Source organism: Palaemon carinicauda, chromosome 1 (assembly GCF_036898095.1).
Source record: "Palaemon carinicauda isolate YSFRI2023 chromosome 1, ASM3689809v2, whole genome shotgun sequence".
Lineage (NCBI taxonomy): Eukaryota > Metazoa > Arthropoda > Malacostraca > Decapoda > Palaemonidae > Palaemon > Palaemon carinicauda.
In genome coordinates this window covers 265,738,287-265,755,151 of record NC_090725.1, presented here as the reverse complement: position 1 = coordinate 265,755,151, position 16,865 = coordinate 265,738,287, and the positions used below count along the sequence as shown (strand labels likewise).

Genomic DNA, 16,865 nt, shown 5'->3' with positions numbered 1-16,865 from the left:
AAATAGAAAATTTTACTCTCCACTAACAAGATACATTTGCCACCTGTCTAATCCAACTGTATCAAGTTTGTCGTTCGTCCTGTCCTCTCTTTTCAGAAATGTTCTGTTTTTTAAAGAAATTACCATACTACTCTACCATAACATGTGCGAGTTACCTTTGATGATGTTAATACTGTACCATGATGATAGAACAAATCAAACTTCCTTCAACCTCAAACTATTAGCTTTTTATATGGATTAGATTCGATTCATAAATTTGAGCTTTATAGCACAGCGCTGGGGCCTTGCAGGCCATTTAGCAGCCAAGTGAAACTGGGAGGAAAACTCTGCAGTTACACACAAGCAAAAGTTATAAGAGGTTGGACAGTAAAATGGAAGGAAGTGGGAATGGAGGTGAAGCAGGAGGATGTAAAGCAAGAGTAACCAGGGCCCGAAGAAATGCTGTAAAGAGCCTTAATTAAGTAATGCCTATCATGTACTACGTGAGGTCCCATTGGCAGCATTAATGACTCCCACAAGCAGCTCTTCTTTGCTTACACACCAGACACTAACAATACTTTAATACATTTGAGCCTCATACTGTTTCTTCTGTGACACCATCTGTCACATTAAGTGGGCTGTTTCACCATTACATATTCCTAACAACCTTCAAAGTTTGTTCTCTTTCCTATTACCATCAATATCTTCTTCGACTAAAGCTTTTCCCGCTATACAGGGTCGCTATTTCTTGAAAGCCGTTTCCAATTTCTTCTGTCTCCGATGTCTTCTACTGTGAGATCTTTCTCCTCCATATCTGATGTTACACACACCATCCACCTCTTTTGTCTCCCCTCCTCCTCCTACCTGGAACATCCATCTCCAACATCCTCCTGGTCTCTCATCATTATGTGTCCAAGCCAGTGGAGTCTCTTTTCCAAAGATTTTCTTTTGACACCTTTGTAACCTTTGTTGTTCCCCTTACCTACCACCATCAACATGGTTTCCTTAAATTGATTTTCAGCCTTCTTTATATATTACATTCTTCCAACTTATAAATATTGGTGTGATTTCTACAGTTGATTGTGCCATTCACACTCATCTGCAAACTGTAGGTTCCAAGTTATTCTATTTTAGCATCTGTTACTATGATAAAAAGGAATTAGGCTCCGTGCTGATCCTTAATAACATAAACAATTACCTGTATTTCAAAGTCTTCCAGCTTACTGTACCTGCCTGTTTTCACTTCAGGTTTTGTCTTGGGCTATACATGGCCAATGAGTTTGTGGCACCCTTTATATTCTTTTCGTTTAACCCACATTTTACTTGGTACATTGTTGAATGGCCTTTCTGAATTTTCTAGTGTACGCCTATAATACAATTCATTGCATAATTGCCTCATTTCAAATATAAATTTTCCAAGCACAAAGCCAAATTGATAATTGATTATTCTAATTTTCTCCGAACCTCTCTTCGATACTTTTACTCAGTTCAGGCAACCTTATTCCTCTTTTTATTTGACATCGAGCCTTATTGGTCTTATCTTAAATCCTAATCAACTCTTGCAGCTGGTTGATAGCTTCCACTCCATTAGTCCATCACATTTCTAAGCATGAAGTTTATAACCATGCTGACGACCCTTTAATATGTGTAGGTCTACAATACATCTATATCGTAAGCACTCTCACCTACAACATACCAACAATCATTGACATACTTTACTCTGTCTAACCAGTACTTTCCTTGGTTTTGCACTCTTTATTAACAAGTTTATGGAAAATACTTTTTTTATGATTAAAGCCAGGGCTCTTGTTTTCAACTCATGTTAAATAATTTTTCCCATCTTCTTGTACCCCTATTCATCCTTCTTACTCCATCTCCAATGCAATCATTCAAAGACTGGTTTGTTAAAAATTGATTTTTCACGTTTCAACTTTAATTCAGCAAGCACTCAAATTCACTTCTAAATACTATGACAGTAGATTAATTAATGCCTTCATACTTTGTCTTCTCACCCTTTCGACCTCACTTGTTTCCCTACTCTTATGTCTTTATGTATCAAAATCACTACATGAAATAGCCACGTCCATTCTTAAGCATTCCACCCAAATTGCACCTATTTCAGATTTCTCATCACTATCCAAACAAATTGTAAAATCTTGGGGTAAAGAAATTGAAGGTCCCAGACCTACAATACTTCTAAATCAAATTCAGTTACTTGCCCCATTATATATTCAAACATAAACTTTGTTTTCACTATAAAAAAAACTGTAACCATTCTCAACAAGCTACATTCGACAATAAAGTTACTTCTGCAATGCCTTTCCAGCTAGATCAACTTTGAAAACTTTCTCTCTTTGTAAATGCCACAAAAAATTTTAATCGAAGCTTAAAACGTCATTCACACAACCTTTTCATTTTCTAAAAATACTCCATTCTGGTTTATTTCATCAATAAAATCCTCATTTAGTATTTATCAAAATCGTAAAATTCATCGCACGAATCAATACGGAATCTTTCCTTCATCAAAATCTACCTTACACACCTTGGTCTACAGTTCATAATGTTTCTTGAAACAAATACGTGTATTTTTTTACATCCTTTAAACATAGCTATTTACATTCCAATCATTCAGCATTTCAAAATTTAGACCAACCCTTCTAGTCTTAAATATATTCAGAATGCCTCTCTTCTACATTCAGGAATTCTACAAAATATTCACTCCACTGATCCAAGATTGCATTCTCTTCAGACAGTACAGTACAAAAAACTTACCTTTTTTTAATTATCTGGAAATACTTCAGCACCATTCCACATTTTAATCACTGAGGAAAAGATAACTAATCATAGATTTGTGTTTATTAAGAAATCAAATTTGTAAATATGCATCAGTACTAGTTTTTATCCATGGAGTACAATAATAAACGTATAAACAACACTCCTTAAATTATCAAGGTCATCATCACCATCAATATTACCCAACAACATTTCACCATCAACTGATATTCAACTATAAATGATATATAGCATAAGTGCTTTAATAATAAACAAGTGCTATTTTTTTCAGTCAAGAGAGCTTTAGAAAATGTGAAGAGCTTATCTACGAAGGAACGAAATCACTACAAATAGTTTTTTGTGTTTTCTCACAGACAATTTAAGACTTGGATTGATGAACATATTGACTCTGACCTACTTATACTTATTAAATTTATCATCACAGAGGGTAGCCATCTTGATATCACGAGCAGAAAGCCCTCCGCAGTCATGTGTAGACCACGTGACCTCCACTTTGTTGTAAACATTGAACCACTCCGGATGGTGATCAGCCTTCTCTCCACTCATGGCAACTCGACCCATCCAACTCCACGCCTGCAAAGGAAAAGCGGATAACGTAAAAATTCATACTGTTCTTTTCAAGTGATTGGATAACTACAATCACACAGAAACATAGAGCAGTTTTAAAAATAACAAGTGATCTAGAACATTGTATTTTCTAAACCCTTTTAGAAAACATTTCTTTTGAATCCTTACATATAGGCTACATTTTGCGTTAGTGGAAATTCCCTATCTCCATACTATTGGAAGACTTCTACAATGTCATGCAAGCTATTTTTTTTTTTGAAACAACAATTAATATATAAATTGAGTACAAGATTTTCATAATTTTGGATGCCAATAATTTACGGCAGCAATACATAAAAAAATTATGTTTAGAGCGTCCAACACATATAAAAATCATGCACATTGCTTCCTTAAGTTATCACATAGTACCCGAAAGGTGAATATAATTTTTTTCTGCTGTACATAGGCGTCACTAATTCAAAGATCATCGAAGCCAAAAGTAAATGTTCAACATAATTCAAAAATGTCAACACATTCTCACAAAAGCCATGAAAACCAAACAAGCACTCACTCAATATATATAATCATAACAGTAGAGTATTAACTCATAAAAATGAAACATTTCCATCAGATCTCATGATGAGGAACTGAGGTTTCTATTAACATCGAAATCTGAATTAACAGAATCTCCATTCCAATTACGAATTTTCTTTTTAATTGTCTAATTTCAAAATGCATTAAATACTCGAACAGAAATCATTGAAGTGGATGATTCGCATCTCAAATAATGCATCGTAGACAAGAACTGTAACAGTTCTCTTAATTCCTTTTTAAGGGTTCCACTATATATATATATATATATATATATATATATATATATATATATATACATATGTATATATATATATATATATATATATATATATATATATATATATATATATATACATACATACATACATAAATATGTACTACCACTGCACTTTCTCAACCCTTTATTCTGCCGACATCAACAACGGTAAAGGGCTCCACTTTAAACACTTACAGCCTATAATATTCTTATAATTCACATCAGTGGGTATCGTAGCAGTCGGAGAAGATGATACAAGTTAACAGTTAGTGAAATGGCAAAATTGAACAATATATCTGTACTATTCCACTACAATTGGGACAGTTTGGTTTTTGTAGTACAAAATTCGGGACAAACTTGAAAAAGGGCGTTACAAACCCCAGAAAAAAAGGCGGAAAATTTTTCTAACTTTACAAAAAAGAGGGACAGACGTTGAAAAAGCGGGATTCTGGTCATGTTATGTATAATATCCTCTTAGATTAGAAATAAAAGTCATAAGTCAGTTAATACATTCAGCTGTGCCTGAAAACGTTGGCTCCATCGTGTAAAATATGACACAGAGGAAAGCTTTTCTCTACAACAGTATTAATCTCCAAAGTATATCAAGATATTGCTAATTTGCGTACAAAAATAAAAGACAATTAATGAAAACAAATACACAAATACGAACATCCATGAAGTTCTTAAACATGAAAGTCTTGTTTATGGCATCACGGCCATCGACCATCTTCCAACCAGCATCAAGTAAGGCCTTCAGCTCAGTCTGACGCTCAGCATCAGTCAACTTGGTCGCCTGCGAATTAAATAAAATCATTTAAAACTAAAGAAAAGAAATGTGAGAGATATTGTATAAGAGGCTGACCGAAGTAAAATTATATTAAAGATAAACTTGCAAAGCATTTTCCAATACTGAAAATTTATATTTTCTTTCATAATTGAATTTCCGCATCACACTAATCAGAACTGAACTGTAAGAACATCGACATAAAAACAACAGTGACAACAAGAGAGAGAGAGAGAGAGAGAGAGAGAGAGAGAGAGAGAGAGAGAGAGAGAGAGAGGCTATTTACATAAATATTCACCTATGATAATACACTACACATCTACACACACTTACACACACACACACACATATATACATATATATATATATATATATATATATATATATATATATATATATATATATATGTATATATATATATATATGCCTAGAAGTGTTTAAACATTTATATTGTGAAAATGTAGGAATTAATATTAATGGGGGAATACCTTAACAACTTTAGGTTTGCAGATAACGTAGTTCTGTTTCGTGAATAATTTGAGGAATTGCAAAAGATGAATGAAAATTTGAATATATAAAACAGAAATGTAGGACTGAAAATGAATATGAGTAACACTAAAATATTGCTCAAGCAGAGACAACAAATAATGGTTATGGGGGAACCTCTAGAGATTGTTATTGAATATACGTACTTAGGACCGACAGTAAGCGTTTCCCCAGGACACAAGACCGAAATTAATAGAAGGATAAGAGCTTCTAGTAAACAAAATGGGATTATGAAAAGTAAAATGCTACTTTCTCTTAAAAAGTAAAGTATTTAATCACATGGTCCTACCTGTATCAACTTGTGCACCAGAAACTTGGGCCCTTACTACAACTTTACAACATAAGCTAGTTACAACTCAAAGAACTATGGAAAGAGTAATGATGGGAATAACACTAAGAGACATGAAAAGAAACAACATGGATACGAGAGGAAACTAAAGTGGAGGATACTCTAAAAACTTGTAAGAAACAAATGATCATATGCAGGACATATAATGAGAATGACTGAAAATAGATGGGCATTAAGAATAACAGCCATGTAGGCCTGGGTCTTCCAACTCTTCTAGTGCCTTGTGGAGCCCAGTTAAAAGTTTGGTGAACTAAATCTCTCTTGGGAAGTGCGTAGAGCATACCCAATATCCAACAGATTTTTTATATTTAAGAATGAAGCCCTCAGAAGAATAGTGGGAGGTAATGGAAGGACATATTAGAAATGAAACTATAAAAGATAACTCAAAGGCCAAATGTGGATGAGATCATGGTGAGGGGTAGATGGAGATGATTTCCATGTATGTATGTATGTATGTATGTATGTATGTATGTATGTATGTATATATATATACATATACATATACATATATATATATATATATATATATATATATATATATATATATATATATATACATATGCATGTATACATGTATATATATATATATATATATATATATATATACAGAGAGAGAGAGAGAGAGAGAGAGAGAGAGAGAGAGAGAGAGAGAGAGAGAGAGAGAGATAAGTAGGTACAGTACATGTGCTTCATTTGTTACCTATTCGATTTCCGAAGGGGGTAGACCAGTTATGCTCGTTTCATTAAGGGGAGCTCATTGTAGCTCTGTTGTGTGTGTGTTTGTACAACTGTATATGGGAACTTTATTAAACTTCTCTCTTTGTCCTAGCAACTCAATAAAATGCATTTGAAACAAATAAAAATAAACAAAGGTGGAAATAAATAAAAATAGTTGGACACCTTTTTTTTATAAATTACAAATTTAAATCAAAACCATTAAAGCATAAGTTTTCTTCATTGCCTCTAAAATTATCATCATTCCTATAATCATTATTACAGCTACATCACACGAAAAAGGGGACAAATCCAAGGCATCCAAAGACACCGAGAAAAGAGAGAAAAGAAAGCATAATCGAGACTAAGAATATCAGCAGACAACGATTATTTATGTTCATTCTGCCTCAACTTGAAAGAAGGCACAAAAGTAGACTAGTGACAGTTGAAATGAAATTTATTTAAAGAAAATGAATAATTTGAGCCGTTTAAATTTAAAGGAGGGAATAATAAGCTCAACAAGCCAGGGTACTATAATACACCATTAATCGTTGTTAAAAACTCTAAATTCCCATTCACGTAAGGTATGTTTATCAATGAAAAGAAAATGCAAGAATGAACAGTTCAAGGGAAGAAACGAATGCAAACTCCAAAACACCCACAACTGATAAACTCGTCGAATTACCAAATTCATTATGCATTTAGCGGGACAACAAAAGCAAATGATTTACCACAATGCTATTTAATATTACGACGAAAATTAAACAAGACACTTCACACACAGGAGATTTCATATCTATAATAAATACCCCTGAAAACTACTCTCGGAATCATCTGCAGATAACGATTGTGATGTTTCACTTTCACACTCACCATCCTATACCCAGCGATCTTCTCTCAAAAACTAGAATAAATGCACTGACCGCCCTAAAAGCAACAGGTCTGTGAGGGATATCACGGCTGACTCCTAACTGCTGCTGGCGGGACATTCACAGCCTCACTCTCTCACTCCATCCAGATTGACCCTCTCCTAGTCCAGGGGGGCAACTAAAGGCGTGTTAACAGAATCTTTTAATCAATAAACGTTTGGAATGAAGTTCAGTTCATCTGCTTGTTGACATTGAAAGTATGATTATTACGTATTTCATTAAAAAAAAAAAAAAGATTCCATGACAACTGCGAATAAAGGCAAACTGTTCACAACTTTCGTCAGAGAATTCGAACACGCCATGATAGCTAGGATCGATAAGGCGACAGAAGGAAAGCTGGGATGTGGATGGAGACAGGGAGCTTTATAAGGGGTGGGGTGTCTGAGAATGGTATGGAATAGTAAAACTCAAGTCAGAATAAAAATAACGGGAATGGAAAAATTAATGAACAACTAGCGCCCCAAGTAGACCCTGCCCAATATTATCTTGAAATATACTGTATCTAGTTTTTTAAGGTGCATCAAACTGAAGGATTAAGCAATAATTTTGGTACACATCCTGACTACTGTTTTTGTCTTGATCAGATGCCCCTCGGTCAGTAAACGACATTCATAGAGAAAAGGGCAACTATAACATTTAAATCAATCTATATTTGAATCTGCTAATGTGTTGTGAAAAGTATACTAACTAAGGACCTTGGTATATTTATATATCTATATATATACATATATATATATATATATATATATATATATATATATATATATATATAAAGAGAGAGAGAGAGAGAGAGAGAGAGAGAGAGAGAGAGAGAGAGAGAGAGAGAGAGAGAGAGACTTTCACTTAATATCTCGAGTATCCTTTTCTTGACCGGAAACAGCCTAGCTTTACTGTAAATGCCAAATTTCGTTTCATTCAGAAAATAATATGACCAGAGAACAAAGGTTTTTCTGATGTCCCTAAAAAATTGGGTAACCGCATGCAATTCAAAATACGAAAGAAAAAAATTATTTCTTCATAAAAGTCCGCATTCAAAATATGAAAGGACACACATTATCAATGAAGGTTACGATTAATGTGAATAAAAAATGTGAATTAAAGGAATCATAAAAATTGAACAAGCAGAAAGATTTATATTACACACACACACACACACACACACACACACACACACACACACACACAGCATTCTTTAAGTTTTCGGGTGTAAGTCTTTGGTTTACTAAACGATCCTTTTGTTAACCAAAGATTTACACCTGAAAAATTGAAGAAACTGAGAACATAAGAGGATTCCTCCAGGGAACACATTGACGCCTTATAAGGAAATTAATCCCCTTCAATGTAACTTGAATTAGAGTGAGGCAGTTACCCCAAAAACGCGTGTATATATATATATATATATATATATATATATATATATATATATATATATATATATATATATATATATGGCATAATGACTTTATTGTTCTAGTTTATATATTTTTTTCTGATATATATATATATATATATATATATATATACATATATATGTATATATATATATATATATATATACATATATATGTATATATATACACACATATATATAATATATTTATATATAATATATATTATATATATATACATATATATATATATATATATATATATCAGAAAAAAATATAGAAACTAGAACAATAAAGTCATTATCCCAAATATATATATATATATATATATATATATATATATATATATATATATATATTGAAAATTGTATGGAGTTATTAGGAAACACCATAAAAAATAAGGGGTCCAAGAACAGAAAGGGGGGGGGGGTGAAGATATAAATAATATCATGAAAAGGCAAAAGATTAAATACATCTACCACGGCTCAGCCCTAGAGCTAAACACTGCCACAACAATAACCATAAAATTAATTGAGAAAAACTTCAAGGCTGACAGCAGAGAACACTTTCAGTCACTTCTCAAACAATGCAGAGGAAGGTAATAATGACAGTAACATTATACGATGAAAAGGAAAAGAGGATTAACGAACACCTGCAAAGGACATCTTATAACTTTCACGACCTTGAATATATCGATGGAAGGCAATTAAGAAGATCTAGATGCGTGTGTCTACGAGATGGAATCGGATGAAGGCAAGGAGTCTCTTTAGGTCATCCTTTGGGACCCTTTTTTGAGAGGTCAGCCGTAATCTGGCTGTGTATAGCATTATTATTATTATTATTATTATTATAAGCTAAGCTACAACCATAGTTGGATAAACACGATGCTATAAGCCAAAGGGCCCCAACAGGGTAAAATAGCCCAGTAAGGAATGAAAACAAGGAAATAAGAAAAACTACTAGAAAAGTAATAGAAAATCAAAATAAAATATACTAAGAACAGTAACAACATTAAATTATATCTTTCATTTACTAAAAAAAAATTAAAAAACAGGAGGAAAAAAATTGAGATTGAATAGCGTGCCAGAGTGTACCCTCAAGCAAGAGAACTCTAATCCAAGATAGTAAAAGGCAATGGTACAGAAGCTATGACACTACCCAAGACTAGAGAAAAATGGTTTGAGTTTGGAGTGTCCTTCTCCTAGGAGAGCTGCTTACCATAGCTAAAGAGTCTCTTCTACCCTTACCTAGAGGAAAGTGGTCACTGAACAATTACGAGGCAGTAGTTAACCCCTTGAGTGTAGAACAATTGTTTGGTAATCTCAGTGATGGCAAGAGCATGAGGAAAGAGGAGAATGTAAAAATAAGCAAGACTATTTGGTGTATGTGTAGGCAAAGACATATTGAGCCGTAACCAGAGAGAGGGATCCAATGTAATACTGTCTGGCCAGCCAAAGGACCCAATGACTCTCTAGCGGTAGTATCTCAATGAGTGGCTGGTGCCCTGCATAACCTACCATGATTGGTAGCAACCTTTCCTTTCATTTGAAGAGGCTAAGGTTCGATCCCAGTATGAGGTATATATATATATATATATATATATATATATATATATATATATATATAATATATATATATATTTATATTTATATATATATGTATGTATATATATACACACATTCATACAAGCAATATAATTTGATACCTTAACGTCTGGATTCTCTTATCGACCTCGGGATCAGAGTCCCAAGGCGGAACCATTCAAAGACAATAGCCTCTAACCGACCGGTAATTGTACCCTGGCCGGTCAGAAACTAATGCTTTTTAGTGTTTCCGCCTTGGGACTCTGATCCCGAGGTGGATAAGAGAATCTATACATTAAGACATTAAAATACATGGCTTATTTGAATACAAAAATACGTCTAAATGTGCAAAATTGATCATATATATATATATATATATATATATATATATATATATATATATATATATTATATACACACATATATATACATATATATATATAATATATATATATATATATATATATATATATATATATATATATATATAGAGAGAGAGAGAGAGAGAGAGAGAGAGAGAGAGAGAGAGAGAGAGAGAGAGAGAGAGAGAGAAGAGAGAGAGAGATTTGCTCTTTATTATACAGGGATATATTATATATATATATATATATATATGTTATATATATATATATATATATATAAGCTAAACATTTGCTCTTTCTTACGTAGGGTATATATACTGTATATAAATATCTATCTACCTTCAAATGAAAGACAAGGTCACTAACAATCATGCCACCAAAGGTTCTTAAAAGAAATCGGAACAAGGACTGACTGTAGTTCAAGACTTATCTGGTGATACCTGTTTCATACTAGCGAGTTTTCCCCGACATCCCGACCCACCAGATGACACAATTATAAGCTTTTAATTCGAATTACCCCTTATGAATTAATATGGATGAAAATCAACACAATATCATGCTCAATTAGAAATAAATTTCTACCTCATTCTGGAACCAAACCTTAGCCCCTTCAAATGAAAGGCAAGGTTGCTACCAATCATGCCACCATAGGCTCTAAAAGAAGTCGCAACTTAGGTGCTAACTGCATTTCAGGATTTACCTAGCGGGACATCAGTCTCATACCAACGAATTTTCCCCGACTTCCAGGTAACCAGGTAACACAATTAACAGCTTTTAATTAGTATTACCATTAATGAGTTAACATGGATAAAATAATGTCTCTTTATCTTACTGGACACGACAGATGGTGGAATTGGAAGTGACAAACTAGTTGAAGAAAGATGACAAATATGTGGTTGTTGGTGATGATGTATTTTCCCCATGAGATTTTCATCATTGTAAAACTTGGCGTCAAAGGCAGTGGTACTTCGGCACCAAGATCAGTTGATGACTCTATATTCTTTATCTTTTTAACTTTTAAAAGGAACTGATCTAGATTTTGCTAGATAGTGTTCCTCCTTTTCTTGTCAATTATTGTCTAAACGGAAGAAGCAAAACTTCAACACCATTGGATACTTTTGTGAAACACTTGGTTTAAGAATCCTGGGACTCAAAGACTGACAGACACTTGGATAAATGGTACAAATTACACTGCATTTCTTTAAGCCAAGTTCCTTGGTTCTGGATCATGAAAATTTTCTTCCATATTTGGTTGTTCCTCTTAACTTTAACAATTCCTCGTTGGTCACTGGTTGCTTGAGGGCTTTAATCAAATTGTCTAAATCTTCTCCTTCCTATTCCATCTGAAGTTTGATAAGTTATTTCCTGACTCATCATAACCTTTGATAGCATAAACAAATTTAGGGCACAGTCTCCTACATGCACCCTTCATTGCTGTTTGACTCACTTTGGTCAAAGAAGCACTGAAGTTTAAACAGACAGTTAAATATGGTAGCCTTTCCAAAAATCACTTATGTTCGTGCCGTCCTCTGCCGAAGTGGCATCTACTGTATGAAGTAAGATATGTTGTAGATTCCCACACTCTTCTTTCCCAATCAATATTATATCTATTTTCACACTGATGGTACAATTTTTTTAAGAGGAAGGAGTCTTTTCAGTAACATATTGAAAAATGCAATCTGTTTTCTAATTGCTTCAATAATATGGATTTAACAATAAACGAGCATATTGTAAAATGTTGAATGCCTTGGAATGTATACGATAAAGTGACTGTGAAGTTCCTGTAGAGAGTAAGGTTCACCTGCAGTATGGGACCAGAAACGTTATAATTAAATTTAAGTAAAAGTAAAGTAATGGTGGACACGGGTCGTCTATAAGGCATGCAACGTATATCACTTTTTCCCCCTTTACATATCTTTAAAGTGTCTAATCTATCTTACATTCCTATGACATGTCCCATAGTTTAAATCTATAAACATTAATAAGATACAATAGGATAACTTCAACGTGTATGTACAAAACTAGAAAACACTTGTAACTGTAAGCAACTAAGGCTTGCAGGCAACAGGCGGTAGGCCTTCTTCCAGCCAAAACAAACGGGAAGCTATTCAAGACTTGTCACCGTGCATTTTTATATTGTAACCCTGGTTTTGAGTTAATTAATGAGATACTTCAGATTATTCTTTATTTTTTTTCTAACAGTCAAAAACGTTCCATTAAGCCTATCATACACTTAACAATCATTCACATAAATAATTCTCCGACTTAACTAAAGTAACCAAGCCCATAGACTAGGCATAGAGCATCAGTCGGGATAAATTACACACTCGAACTCGAACCTGTACTGCACGTCTTCTAGAAGGGTAGAAACAAATTTGTCGGACATAGCGTTGTTTTCCTTAATACGTATCTATAAAATTTTGTGTGTACTGTGTATGAGTATACTACTATTATTTCCACATTGAACGCATATATTTACTAATCCTATAAATATATTTTTTTTTTATTCTTTACAGCCATTTTTCATCATCACTTTACGATGTAGACCAATAATATTCTGTTATTAAGAATAACAGAATGGGTCCCTACAGATTACAAAAGAAGCAAACGAAGGAAGATTAGACTATGGATTGACGAGTTAAGTAAATTTGCACTTATAAACTGGCATAGACCAGAAACTGACGCAAGTGGAAGGAAATTTCTGAGGCCTTTCTCCTGCAGTGGACTAGTTATGGATGATGATGATTATGATAATGATGCACATACATGTATATATACACACACACACACATATATATATATATATATATATATATATAGAGAGAGAGAGAGAGAGAGAGAGAGAGAGAGAGAGAGAGAGAGAGAGAGAGAGAGAGAGAGAGAGAGATACATGCATACACACATATATACACATATACATTATATATAAATATATGTGTATATATATATATATATGTGTGTGTGTGTGTGTGTGTGATATATCATCAGTCATTACTAGTTCACTGCAGGACAAAGGCCACAGATATGTTCTTCCAGTCGTGTCTGTTTATGGTCTTTCTATGCTAGTCCACATCTGTAAAATTTCTTAGTTCGTAATTCCAAAGTTTTCTCTTCCTTCCCCTTCTTCTTTGGTAGTCTCTATGGACCCATTCTGTTATTCTTAAGGTCCATCTCTTATCTGTCATTCTCAATTTATGACCTGCCCGTGTCCATTACTTTTCTTACAGGTTCTTAAAATATCATCTACTTTAGTTTTCCCCCATATCCATGTTGCTCTTTTTCTGTCTCTTACTGTTATTCCCATCATTTTTCTTTCCACAATTCTGAGTTTTAACTAACTTATATTCTAAGGCTTTAGTAAAGGTCCAAATTTCTGATGTTTAAGTTAAAACTGGTAGTTCCATCTGATTGAATACTTTTCTTTTTAGAGAAAGTAGCATTTTACGTTTCATAATTTAATTTTGTTTTCCAAAAGCTCTCCATCCCATGTATATCCTTCTTTTAATTTCTGTCTCATGTCCTGGGGAAACACTTACTGCCTGTCCTAGGTACGTATATTCATTAACAATTTCTAAAGGTTCGTCCATAACTCATTATTTGTTGTCTCTGCATTTTCATTAAACATTATCTTAGTTTTACTCATATTCATTCCCAGTCCTACATTTCTGCTTTGTCTATGCAAATTCTCTACCATTTTTTGGAATTCTTCCCATGATTCACTAAATAGAACTATGTTATTTGCAAGTTGTTAAGGTGTTCCCCATCAATATTAATTCCTACATTTTCTCAATCTAAATAAATATAAAAAACTCATTCTAGGGATGCTTTGAATAATTTAGGAGAGGTGGGATTTCCCTGTCTAACTCCGCTCTCAATGGGAATTTATCACAATGTAGTTTTAGGATAGCTGTACTTCCTGTATAGATATCTTCAAGTGTTCTAACATAAGATTCATCTATTCCTTGTTCTTGTAGGGCTATCACTATCAAAAGCTTTCTCACAATCTATAAATGCCATACATAGTGGTTTGTCATACTCGGTTGATTTTTTCATTAGGTGGTTAATTACATGGACATGGTCAGTTGTTGAATACCCACTTCCAAAGCCTGCCTGCTCTTTTGGTTGATTGAAGTCTAGCTTTCTTTCTGTTCAGCCAAATATGATCTTAGTAAATATTTCATATATTACAGAGAGTACACTTATTAGGCTGTATTTTTTCACGTTTTTTTTTTTGTCACTTTTTTTTGGTGAATTAGTAGAATGATAACGTTTTTCCAATCTGTTGGTATAAAGCATTCTTGCAGACATTTGGTGTAGAGTTCACAGAGTTTTACTACTATGAAATCTCCTCCATCTATTATCAAATCAATTGTTCGGCCATCTTCTCCTGTTGTTTTACCTCTTTTCACGCCGTTTATATATATATATATACATATATATATATATATATCCATACGCGCACACACACACACACACACACACACACATATATATATATATATATATATATATATATATATATATATATATATATATATGCGTAAAAATCACAGGAAAACGTGATGCTCAGATGCAGAAGAACCACAGGGAAAATGAAAATACGAAATATACGCTTAAGTCCTGACTAGTTTCGTGATACTTCTTCAGAGGACTGATTTATTGAGAGAGGTTTCTTTACATTTTATAGGGAAAGCAAACGTATGAACATACATATAGAGATTTAGAGAACAATGACACTCCCTTACCAGCTACCTGGGCTTGAGTCAGGTGTTAAGTAGGAGGAGTCCCCAAGCTCATTAGACACCTGCCAAAAAGGGTCATTTCTAGTGGCGGGTATATTCTTGTTTTTTCTTTTTTACTTTCAGTAAAGTTTATTTATATGAAAACACGGTAGCCTTATCTATATAAATACATAAGCAAAGCATACACAAACATACAAATATATATATACATACAGATGCACATATATATACATATATACATATATACACACATACATATATATACACATACATATATATACACATACATATATATACATATACACATACATACATATACATACATACATATGCATATATACATTTATATACAGTATATACAACATTAATATCATAAACATATAATCATGTATATATCAATACTTATATCTAGCATAACACTATATAGTGCCAATATACTTATGCATATTATATAAAATAATTGTTTCTCTTAATGAATGGTAGCTTAGGTCTAAATTTTAATTTCACAGCGACGTTAATTATTCACAATACATTCAATTCTACATTAAGTGGTTAATGTTTTTTTATATAGCTTACAAATCTCTTTACATATAAAGGCGTCGAGTTTATACATTCCATGACCAATATTCAAGTTGTTTTCAAAGGTTTCTTTTATGAAACTGGACTCTATGATGTTTCTTTCCACTAAGTTATTTGAATGAACCAATTTCTTTGCACCTGACCAATTAATAGGGTGATTTTTATCTCTAACGTGAGCAAAGAGTGCATTATTATCTTGAGCATACCTGACACTTTTCTTATGTTGTTCAATTCTCTTTTCTAGGGCTTTACCAGTTTGACCAATATAGTATTTTTCACAAGCATTGCATGGAATACGATATACACATCCCTTGGTAATGTCAGGAGAATTCTTTATTAAGGCTGGTTTTATTGTATTTTTACTCTTAAATGCTACATTTACATTGAAGTTTTTCAACAGTTGGGGAATTTCTTTAAAAGAATCACAATAAGGTAGTACAAGTAAATTTTGTGTGTTGTAGTTTTTTCTGTTATCATTACCGAAAAAAGTCTTTTTTGCTGTTCTTAGGGCATCATCTAACACAATTTCAGGATACTTTAGTTTTTTACCTATTGCTCTAATCCCATTTATTTCGTCATCAATATATTCAGGGCTGCAGACTCGAAATGCTCTTAAAAAATAAATAACATCTTAAATAACATCATACCTAATAATGTAAAATGGTTTCGATATATTGACGACATAATATGTGTGTGGCCAGAAAATGAAAATTTAGATAAC

General features: G+C 33.1%; 1 protein-coding gene across 1 annotated transcript in view; it reads right to left on the bottom strand.

Moving 5' to 3' along the window:
- Positions 1-2,820: 2,820 nt before the first annotated feature.
- Positions 2,821-16,865, bottom strand: part of LOC137644620 (pterin-4-alpha-carbinolamine dehydratase-like) — a 41,777-nt gene continuing 27,732 nt past the window's right edge. Inside the window, exons 3-4 of the mRNA XM_068377576.1 lie at positions 4,839-4,961; positions 2,821-3,345 (exon numbers count right to left, since the gene is read on the bottom strand). Coding sequence (XP_068233677.1) covers positions 3,166-3,345; positions 4,839-4,961 — 303 coding nt within the window. The 3' untranslated portion in view covers positions 2,821-3,165. The remainder of the gene's footprint in view (positions 3,346-4,838; positions 4,962-16,865) is intronic.